This window comes from Nicotiana attenuata, unplaced genomic scaffold, assembly GCF_001879085.1.
Source record: "Nicotiana attenuata strain UT unplaced genomic scaffold, NIATTr2, whole genome shotgun sequence".
In the NCBI taxonomy this organism is placed as follows: domain Eukaryota; kingdom Viridiplantae; phylum Streptophyta; class Magnoliopsida; order Solanales; family Solanaceae; genus Nicotiana; species Nicotiana attenuata.
The window spans coordinates 905571-917521 of record NW_017670337.1 but is presented as its reverse complement, the minus strand read 5'-3'; the positions used below and the strand labels follow the sequence as shown (position 1 = coordinate 917521).

Sequence of the window (11951 nt, the reverse complement as noted above, 5' to 3'; positions counted from 1 at the left end):
AACTGACTAACAATGAGGCCAAGTATGAGGCCATGATTGCATGTCTCGAATTGGCTAAAAGCCTTGGGGAAAAGGTGGTCGAAGCTAAGTGCGATTCCCTCCTTGTAGTTAATCAAGTCAGCGGGACGTTCGAAGTAAAAGAGGAACGAATGTGAATGTATTCAGAAAAATTGCAGGTAACACTGCATCAATTCAAGGAATGGACCCTACAACAGGTGCCCCGAGATCAAAATAGCGAGGATGATGCTCTGGATAACTTGGGGTCATCGGTTGATGACGTTGAATTCAGCTTAGGAACAGTCGTACAACTCATGCAATCGATAGTGAAAGAAGGCCATGCCGAAGTAAACTCAAAAAGTTTAACTTAGGATTGGAGAAACAAATACATAGACTATTTGAAGACTGGGAAGTTGCCCTCGGATCCTAAAGAATCGAGAGCTTTACGCACAAAGGCGGCTAGGTTTAACTTGTCTGAAGGGACTCTGTTCAGAAGAACATTCGACAGCCCGCTCCCCATATGCTTGGGTTTGGGAGATACCGAATATGTCCTACCATAAGTTCACGAAGGCACCTGAGGAACCATTCGGGGGCTAAATCTTTGGTTCAAAACATAATTAGAGCCGGGTATTACTGGATCGACATGGAGAAAGATGCAAAGGAATTTGTATAAAGATGCAACGGCTGTCAAAGACACGTGCAGATGATCCATCAACTCGGAGAGCTACTTCATTCGGTCTTGTCCTCATGCCTGTTCATGAAATGGGGAATGGACATAGTCGGTCCCCTGCCGTGGGAACCTAGTAACGCTAAATTCATACTGTTTATGACCGATTTTTTTTTTAATGGATCGAAGCTCAAGCGTTCGAGAAAGTCCGGTAAAAAGAAGTCATTGACTTAATTTGGGACCACATAATATGCCGGTTAGGGATACCGGCCGAGATCGTGTGTGATAATGGGAAGTAATTCATCGGCAGCAACGTAAACAAGTTTTTCGAGGACCACAAAATTATAAAGATACTGTCCACACCCTATCACCCTAGTGGGAACGGACAAGCGGAATCTACAAATAAGACCATACTCCAAAACTTGAAAAATAGGTTGACCGATGCCAAATGTAAGTGGAAGGAAATTCTGCCCAATGTCTTGTGGGTGTACCGTACAACTTCGAAATCTAGTACCGGGGCCACTCCGTTTTCATTAGTCTATGGTGCCGAAGCATTAATACCGGTCGAAGTGGGAGAATCGAGCCTCAGATTCCGATATGTGACCAAAGAATCAAATAGTGAGGCCTTGCGTACGAGCCTGGAACTGTTGGATGAAAGATGAAAGGCCGCCCTAGTCCAGTTGGCCGCCCAGAAATAGTGGATAGAAAGATATTACAACCGAAGAGCCAACCTCCGACACTTCAAGATCGGGGACTTGGTGTTAAGAAAAGTAACACTGTATACCAAAAAATCGAGTGAGGTAAAGTGGGGACCGAATTGGGAAGGACCGTATCGAGTCGTCGGAATTACTGGAAAGGGCTCGTACAAACTCAAAGCGGGAAACAGTGCACTGGTACCAAACAATTGGAACGTGATGCACTTAAAGCGGTACCACTACTAAGGTACGATCTCATTTACTTTTTTTATAATATTATGAATCAGGCTAACACTTGCAGGTAACAACCAAAGGAGACTGTGACTATTTGGTCTGAAAGCATGCGTTGCACTCATTTTCCCTTGAATCGATTTTGTCCCAAACGGGTTTTCCAGCATGGTTTTTAACGAGGCAACAGTAAATTGTGCTAACTTAGATTTGAAAACCGATTTTAAATCGGAGTCAATGGGCACATCAACGGTATTCGGGCCCTCTAAAGATCGACCTCGTATGCTGGGGGGCATCACCCTCGGGTTAAGGTTCTTAGCAAAGAAAGAAGGAAACTTTGTACTTGAACAGCTTAGGCTCGGTGTTTAAGATTTATTATAAGGGCCAAACGGTCAAATGAATCGTGCTTGCGTAGGCCACCTTAGTCATAATACAAGCTTTTACACGCTTTCGATCATGTATTTTACACATAGAAATGAAAGAAATTTTCCACCTTCCTATTACGTATTTTTGCCTCTTCAAACATAGAGCCTAAGGACTACCCTTATTCGAGGACTATCGCACCTATGGGCTAACCCTATTCTGGGACTATCGAGCCTAAGGGCTACCCCTATTCAGGGACTATCGAGCCTAAGGGCTACCCCCTATTCGGGGACTATCGAGCCGAAGGGCTTTCGCTACTCGAGGACTGTCGTCCGAAATAAGTTTGGGCAACTTGGCTACCATACCCCGGAGGCACAAAACCTATTAGGTAGTGCCTAAACACGAAAGGCTACAACCACCTAAAAAACTGACTTGGAGACGTCCGAAGCTTGTAATCGGAACACAAGGCCTTTATAAAAATTCAAAACCTACTCAAAGGTTACCCTCGGCAAAAGCATCATCTAAAATTACTCAAGCATCTTGGGAAAACTGCTAGTCACACCGAGCTTTCAAGGCCTCGAGCAAATAAAGTTGCATCAAAGTCGGGCTCTGTTCGAACATATGAAAAACGAACGACTTATTACTATATTTTATGCTAAGGCATTAGAAATATTTGCAAGAATAAAGATTATGAAAAGATGTTACAAAAGTAGAGACTTAAAATTCCCAGAAAGGGAGAATTTTATATATTCCGGAATGTATTTACAAAGGCCCAAAAAAAACGGCCTCAAAATAAACAAAAAATATACACAAGACAAAAACTAAAAAAGTTCTAAGGCATTCATGCTCGATCTTCACCGGGTCCCGGCTCATCACCAAAACCATCGGAGCCTTCGAACACCCGAAACCCTCGGAGCCTTCGACACCTTCAGGCTCGGAAAGTTTCTTCGCCTTAGCCTCAAGCTTTATTGCTTCCTTGATCTCGGCTGATAGGTCGAAGCCTCGAGCATGGATTTCTTCAAGGGTCTCTCTTCGAGACAGTCGCCTCACATATTCAGCATTGGTCTTCAGGCGGGCCTCGACTGCTTCGACATCGGCCTTGTATTGGGCCACAATCTCCTCGGCATCGGCAAAGGTTGTCTCCAGCTTGGACTTCATTGCCTCGTGCTCTCTACCGAGGGTGTCCCGTTCTGCGACAGCCGAGCTCAAGTGTGCTTGGAGATCTTCATTCAGCTGAGCCCACTTGTCAGCTTTCTTCTTTGCCACCCAAAGTTGAAGCTCTAATGATGTGAGCTTTGCCTGGGCGGTTTCTTTTCCGAAGCCAGCAGATCCATCTTGCTCTTCCACCCATCGGCCATGGCTCTGATCTCGTTCATCTTCTTTCAGGGTTGGTCGACCTGCTCGATCTTCTGTTGGAGTTGCGAGGTTTTATCGATAGCCACTATTACTAGTTCCTCATTTCTAACTTCAAAGACCTTTACCTTTTCGACCAAGTCGGTATGTTCCCGCCTCAAGGCCGATGCTTCCTTCTGAACCCTATTCAGCTTGGCCTGAAGGTCCTTGATGACCCCGTCTTGTTGCTCAAGCTCGAGTTGATTGACCTCGACACGGTACCGGACGATTCTTTCATGATGAAGTACCGAGGACTACAAAACAATGAAATTCATGAGAGATATCCGAACCTAAGTAAAATTCAAAAAGACGTAATGATGCCTTACCCGGTTCAGCGCCTACTGTGACTCATTGAAAAAACACGGGAGCAAATAGAACCCGGGCATCCTCCGGGACAGTAAGGATAACCGATCTCTTGTGACCGGGGTCCACAGGGAAGCTGATTAATCAGTTTTGGGCTCAAACTCGGCCCACCAGCTTCCGAGGATGTATCCTTCTTCAGGACTTCCAGGTCGTCTAGCCCGAAAAAATCTTCCAAAGTAGACGAGTCCACACCATCAGAGAAAGAATAAAGGGGATTGTCCGCGCCATGAACCCCTCCATTGGGCTTCTCTTTTCCTGTTTGGGCCTCCTCAAGCATGGACTCGGTGTAGGAGGGCGTCCCCATAATTTTTATTACACCGGGCGCCTGCTTCAGAATGGAGCCGGCGTCCCGGGTGCTCGAGTCTGAGAGAGGTCGGTCTCACGAGTCTCCCTCTCGGCTGCCGCCTTCTCCCCGAGAGGGGTCGATCCAAGGGCGATAAAAATGTCATCTTCTTCCGACTCATCCCTAAGCCGGGAAAGCGAATCGGAGTTTGGCACCAGAGAGTTGGTGCTCTTCTGGGGCTTGCGAGCCACCCTCTTCTTTGGCTTTACCTCGGGAACGGGGAGCCCGAAGGTTTTCTTTACTCCTCTTCTTTTTCCCCATGGCAGCCCCAGGCTGTCTCGTAATAGAGGGATCAACGAAAAAGGATACGTCCTTGTCCCCTTCCAAAGGCCTAAGCTTGGTGGTCTTAGTCAAAACTGTCAAAGAAAGAAGAAAGGTTAGTATGATGTGGGTTAAGGACACGATAATATCTATTCGAAGGAGAACCTTACCATGAGAACGGGCCTCCCATCGGCCCTTCGAAAGCTTGTGCCATGAGCGCTCGAAGTATGACATCTATTTGCAGATGCCTTTGATCCACTCCTTAAGCCGGGGAACTGCATTTGGAACCCGGGAAACAGCTGCACGACCACAAATACGAATGATGAGAAAGAAAATATAGAGAAATAGACACTTAAGGAACGGCCGCACTTATGAGATGCATTCCACTTCTCGGGTAATGGCATAAACTTGGGTGGGATCAGATCTTCAGTCTTCACCCGAACAAAGCGCCCCAGCCAAGCTCAGTCTCGGTCTTCGTCAATACTCAAAAAGGGGGCTTTGTTAGGCCTTCGAGTGAGCTTGATTAGACCCCCTCGAAAAATCCGGGGACTGTATAGACGGAGCAGGTGGTCGATGGTGAACCAACAAGACTCGCTGTTATTCACAAAGTAACGGAGGAGGATCACGATCCTTCATAGAGACGGGTGGATTTGCCTGAGGCACACCTCGTACCTCTTGCAAAAATCCAAATCAGCCGGATCTACTGGGCCCAGTGTAAAGGGGTTAATGTAAATACTTAAATACCCATCTATGTGGGTAGTAATAACATCCTCGGCCCGGGTACTACTACGTCTTTGCGTTCCCATTTATTGACCTCTCAAACTGCGGGAAGGATGTCTTCGGTAACAGAGCATATATACCTCGATGCTCCTTCACCCCGGTCCTGTTTGGATGAGGGTTTCTGGACCTTGAAGTCGTCCGCAATTGAACAACCCCTGGGAATAAACATCTTCAAGGAGGGCTCGGGAGTCGGTTCGGTGGTAGTCGGCTCGGTGGCAGCCGTCTCGAGAAAAACTATTTCGGGAGCGACCGCCTCAGTACCGACGGTCGGTTAGGACTATGAAGAGGCAACCTGCTGAGGGACCGACTTGGATGTTTTAGCCATTACTATTTGAGAAAGTTTGAAGATTTAAAGAAAAGGTATGGAGGTTTGAAGGGACAAGTTTGAAAGCTGAATAACACAGTATGAAGATTCGAAGAAAATTTGGGTAAGAACCCAAAAACAACTATGAGAATTTGAAGATCAAGGATAAAGATATGAAGGTTTGAAGGAAGTTGGTGATAGCTAGAGAATTTGAAGGTAGAAGCTTGATCGGAAAGTGGAAAAGAATAGGGAATAGAAGCTTTTATAGGGGAAGCACGCGACGCTTTGCATTCGGAGGCAGCCATCCGATGGTTGACACGTGTCAGAAGTCAGAACGAAGCGATTGATGGGATGTTTTAACTTCTTCGTTGTTTCGGTTGTAACGTACGGAGGAAGGAACCGGAGAACATCTATCGTTTCTCATCATTTCTATAAACCTGCTCTCTGAGAAACGAGGGGACTATCTGTATACGGGTAAAACCCAGGCTAATGAGCACCCAAATTTCCCTGTAGGGAAAACGAAGCAAGGACGTAACTACAAGGACCGAAACTAGAGTTAGGAGCCTCTCAAATCAAGGCCCAAACAAAATACCTGCCCTCGGAACCATCGAGACCACGCCCCCCGGATCTGGTTCGTGTTCAAAGACCTCGGAAAGCATTAACAAACGTTCGCACACGATTAACAAAGGGCCGTGATATCCGTGTCCAACCGGATATCACGGTGCAGATCTCGACCCATATCGGCAACAGATTAGTGATTAGCGAAAAGAAAGATTTTTACCTTTCTTAGAATTGTACTTAAGGTAAAACTCCCCTGCTAAATAATGGGGAGGTTTATTATTCAACAGATATGGTAACACGCGTATCAAGACAATATACATTTGTTTTCTTTGCTCCTAAAAGTGATTCAAAGTCCTTAATTTTGTTTATAGTTCATCATAAGTATTTGGCTCCGAAATGAAGGCACGTTAATTGTTAAGCTCATAATCGAGCCCGGCCTCAATACTACTATTGGTTTGACTGTTTATTCTATCTTTAATTTTCTCATCTAACGTTATTAATCACTTGTATTGAATTAGTCCATATATCCTTAAAATCGCGTATAAATTCAATTGTTATCCATTTTTAAGGGTAAATACTTTTAACAGAGAAAGAGTATGAATATCAGAACATGCATATTGGTCACTTTAAATATAAGACTTGTAGTATTGTTGGACAATTGCAGTTATTGCTTGCTCAACTGTTAGTCTCTCCAATTGCAGTCATTTTCAACCAAGTTATATTGTTCCTAGGTTTAAGTAAAAGGCATACCGTAGTGTCTTAACAAAACATAAGACATTAAATGAAGATGTTTACAAATATATTAGACTGGTCTATATATTCGAACTTATAAGTCATTTGCCGACATTATTGGACTTTTCTTTTTTCTTTCAAAATTGTGCAACTGCCTGCTACTACAAAATAGAGCACTGTGGGTTGGGTTCTTCCCTCCGCGTCACATGAACAACTGGTGTTATTCCCTGACAGACAGCACAGACTGGGGGCATAATTGGAGGGGGAGGAGCATACATCTGGGCCATGGGCTGAGGCTGAGGTTTGGGCTTCTGCTCAGGCTTCTTCTCTTCGGGCTTTTTCTGTCCATCTGGTTTTGGAGGAGCTGGTGGAGGCCCAATACTCACCACCTCCGCATATTTTCCAGCTTTCCTCGATCTCACAATGACCTCGTATGGGTCAGCATCACCCGTTACGCTCAAAGTCCCCTTTGCTCCATCAATTTCAATTTTTTCCACACCTTCAATTGCAAAAAAGTTTCAATTTCATATATTACATCCAACTTCCAAGTACCCGTGGGATGATAAGAGGGGTTGCTCGGATGGTCAACACCTTCCACCTATGACTTCAGGGTTGTCAGAGGCGAAGCTAAAATTTGAAGTTTATGGGTTCGAGATTCCAATTCTTTTAAGTTACTGGTTCTAAATTAATAATTTGTATATATTCAATTGATTTTATAAGATAAATACAGAGTTTGGCTATTGGGTTCAGCTGAACCCGGACACCAAAGGCTAGCTCCACGCTTGAGGGTTGTAGGTTCGAATCACCGAATGAGCAATAGATCCTACAAAGGGGATCAAAAGGGAGGAATATTTAGAAAAAAGAGCACCCGTAGGATGAGGACCTGGTAAAGTTAAATTAACCTGGTAATTTTCTTTTACCACCTTGTTTCTTTCATCTTCTTTTTTTCTTTCGTTGGGGGTGGGGGTGGGGGGGTTGCTTGTGAGTTGTGAGCTACCAAATAAAATTGAGAAAACTATCCTCTGTAGTCCCTTAAAATTTTAATAGCTCATGTTTTTGTGTAAAAATAGCGTGGTGTAGCCACTATTTAAGGTTGTATTTATTTTTTTATCCAGCAATTCTAATGTTGAGCACAAATAGCCACTACTCTATTAAAATTAATATGAAAAGATATTTTTACCCTTTCTTCCGTTTCTTTTCTTCCAAACCCTCGCTTCTCTCTCGATTAAGGACAGTGAAAGAAAATATGGTTGAAAATGGACATGACAATGACCGTCGGCATGGTTCAGGAAATAGGAGAAGTGTTTGTCTTCTTGATGCTTGTCTAATATCAGGAGTGATTCCATTTGCACTATGTCTTTTCTTCTCAAAGTTGGTAGCATAGACATTTTTGTACTGGTTGCCGTTTTACCTTAGTCAAAAAGGTATACCAATAAAGAAACTTATACCATTGGAATTTGGAGGTACAAATTCAGATGTCGGAGTTAGATGTGTCAAGGACAATTGGTCATGAACTTAGAGTTGGAAGTTCAAAAGTTAAGGACACTTGGTCCTTAACCTAGAGTTACAAGCACAGAAATTAAGGACATGCAGTCCTTAACTTAGAGTTACAAGCACAGAAATTAAGGATAGATAGTCCTGAACTTCGAGTTCCAAGTTCAAAGTTAAGGACATGTAGTCCTGAACTTAGAGATACAAGTTCAAAAGTTAAGGACATGTAGTCCTAAACTTAGAGTTACAAGTTCAAAAACTAAGGACAAGTAGTCCTTAACTTAGACTTACAAGCTCATAAATTAAGGACATCTAGTCCTGAACTTACAGTAACAAGCTTATAAGTTAAGGACACTTGGTCCTGAACTTAGAGTTGGAAGTTCAAAAATTAAGGACACTTGGTTCTTAACTTAGAGTTACAAGCATAGAAATTAAGGAAAAGTAGTCCTTAACTTAGAGTTACAAGTACAGAAATTAAGGACAGGTAGTCCTGAACTTCGAAAGCCAAGTTCAAAAGTTAAGGACATGTAGTCCTGAACTTAGACTTACAAGCCAATAAATTAATGATAGCTAGTCCTGAACTTACAGTAACAAGCTCATAAGTTAAGGACACTTGGTCCTGAACTTTATGAGCAGAAGGGTATTTTCATCCGGGCGGGTAAAGTTTATTAAATCAGTGGCTAAAGACTAAAGAAATTTTAAACAGTGGCTTAAAAGTAAATACATGTCTTATTAGTGGCTAACTGTGCAATTCCCCCTGTTTTTGTCCATTGACACAAAATGGTCTTCCGGCCCAAACAATTACATCTAATAGCCAGAAATATTTATTTTGTATATTTTTTGTATTGTGATAGTCTATTTTGTATATTTGTTATATAGTAACCGTCTGTTTTGTATATTTTTTGTATAGTGACAATTTATTTAGTATATATTTTGTATATTGACAGTCTATTTTGTATATATTTTATTTAGTAACAATCTATTGTGTATAAATTGTATAGTGGCAGTCTATTTAATATAGTTTTGTATAGACACTCTATTTTGTATCTATTTTGTATAGTGACAGTATATTTTAGTATATTTTTTGTATAATGACAGTCTATTTTTGTATATATTTATTATAGTGATAGTCTAGTGTATATAAGTTATATAGTGACAGTCTATTTTGTATAATTTTTGTATAGTGATAGTCTATTTTTTATATATTTTGTAATATACCAATATTCAAATCTATTTTCACCGAAAGAAATACATAAATATCCATGTAAATATATACTAATGGTGGGCCTGAAATTATGATTCCCATCAAAATAAACTAATGACATATATGTGGAAATTATCTGGTGAAAACAAAAAGATTTTCCCAGCAAAGAAAGTTAGCCCAGAAAAAAGTGAGGCAGTAACAGATAGCTTGGGATTTTTATTCAAAGGGTGGTTGCCTCTCTGTTTAGACAATGATTTTCCTTTTCCACTTTTAAAATAAAATCAACAGCCCTTGAATTCCTGGAAATAAGTACGTACTGCTATACAGTCATTTCTTCAACATCAATCAATAACAACAACGAGATCTCTCTTTCTCTATATTTGTTTTTGTGATTTTAGTTCCTCTTTTTTGGTACATAACAGTTGAGGCAGTGATGATATTTTATCCGGATTCTGGGCTAACTGGATCGGGCATAAAGACTATCCGACCCGTATCTTGGCCTGGCAAAGCACCGGACGGCTGGCGATTCAAAGGTTTTTACTTGCAGCCATGGCGTGGTCGCCTCTCTTTCCGCGATCTGTCTTTGCAGATTTGAGCCTCTTAGTTAAGTACGTTTGGGCTAGCCACTAGAATTACTTTTAGAGGGTGTTTGGCTAAGTTTATAAGCTGGTCAAACTAACTTATAAGCACTTTTCAGCTTATCTACGCGTTTGGTAAAGTTAAAAGTGCTTATAAGCCAAGTGTTTATAAGTCAAAATAAGCTAAAAGCATAAGTTGGTCAACCCCAGCTTATGAATTTTAGCTTATAAGCACTTTAAGTTTGACCAAATTTTTTACTATTTTATCCTTAAAATATTCCTTTTTCGAACAAAACTCCTCCCTCGATACTCACTGCCTCAAGTATTCAACCTAAACCCCCTCCCCCCCTCCCCTCCCCCCACCTCTTCAAGTCTACAATTCTCATTGACTATTTAAGATAAGCAAATTCTCTATTCCTTTGCAGACTTATATCTATGTGATTGTGTATTAATCTTTGAACTGTATGTAATAAATGAAGACAAATTTTGGGTGTATTGCTTTCTAAGTGTTGTGGCGATGAAGACAATGTTTGTTTCTCTTCAAATAATTTGTCCTATTAAGGTTTATTTTTTACTGAGAAACTTTTGTCAATTTATTAATTGTTATCAATTTCAGCACTTGTACCCAAACACGTAACTGCTTATTTATTAAATCAGTTTCAGCACTTAAAAGTACTTTTCAGCACATAATGCTTATCAGCTACTTCAAATCAGCTAATCCAAACGGGCTCTTAGGCTATAAAATAGATATTGTAATTTTGGGCTACCGGGTGTTAAATGTTTGGCCCGAGTGGCTATAATAAATTTTGCTAAATAAAATTTATGTAAAGAAGCTATTATATGCAATAAGTGTACTCCATATGTTTTTAGAAAAAAAATAAAGTATTAGAGTATGAGTGTCAAACTTTCTAATTGTTGTCGTGAGTACGAACATTTGATTCGTTATATTTTTTGGAAATGAAATTTAATATAGTTAAAAACTACATAAATTACAATCAAAATCCTAGTGTTTGCCAGTCGCCATATTTTTCTTTGTAGCGGAAAAAAAAAATTGTCAGTTGTCATATCTCGATCCCCCACTAAAATGTGATTTAACAATAATGCTTAATAGTTCAAAGGAGTTTCAAAGAATCTGAAAAAGTAAAAGAAACACAAAATTTTCCATATTTTAGACAACAAGAGAGTTGATCAAACTCACATTTCAGAAGATTGTACTCAGTTTTATTCAACTTTTTTGTCTTGAGGAAACAATTTCATAGACTTTCTCGACGACGGGAGAATATATCCTACGACCAATTTATATACACGGAGGTATATGATAGAGAATAATTTAATTAGTTAGTATAGATTTTTAGATAAAATCGCAATCTCGATTACAAAAAGTGAAAACAAAGTCACAAAAGAAAACCAGAGATAATAAATTAAGAAAAAAAATACCTGGCAGTCCTGAAACTGCTTTTAGGATCTTCTTCTTGCATTTATCACAAGAAACATCAACCTTCAATACAGTCTTTTGCACCATTAGCGAGAAGGTTTTTGAAATATCTATTTCAGAAAAAATTGAGCATGGCTATAATGTCAATTCAAAGAAAGCAATTAACTCAACCAACTAAGAGATCAATCTTTGGATTTTTCACCCTCTTCTGCCTAAGTTCTCCATTATATGCTTAAGTTCTTCCAATTGTCTTCTTCCGTCTCAGAAAACAATGCTATTATTTTAATCATTTTTCAACGTTTGAATTTTTCTAGTCCTTTTTTTTTTTAATTTTAAATTTTCCTTTGCATTGACATGTTGTTTCGTCTCGAATGATCTCATCTACGTAACAATGTTACTCGGCTCCGATTTCCGTATAGTGAACTCAACAACTGATACTATTTTCTTTGTTAACTTTTTTTGGGCGGAATTAAATGAATAATGAGAAAAAAAAGCATTAATTAAATTCGCCGAATCCGAACGGTACCAGATAGAGTTGTAATAACTAGTACTTAGTA

General features: G+C 40.5%; 1 protein-coding gene across 1 annotated transcript; it reads right to left on the bottom strand.

Annotated features, from left to right (window-relative positions):
• Positions 1 to 6612: 6612 nt before the first annotated feature.
• Positions 6613 to 11625, bottom strand: LOC109238050 (heavy metal-associated isoprenylated plant protein 43-like). The gene is made up of 2 exons (XM_019404475.1): positions 11397 to 11625; positions 6613 to 7185 (listed from the first exon to the last, which is right to left on the bottom strand). Exons 1-2 carry the CDS (start codon positions 11479 to 11481, stop codon positions 6848 to 6850), a joined length of 423 nt encoding a protein of 140 aa, XP_019260020.1. The 5' UTR covers positions 11482 to 11625; the 3' UTR covers positions 6613 to 6847.
• Positions 11626 to 11951: the final 326 nt, after the last annotated feature.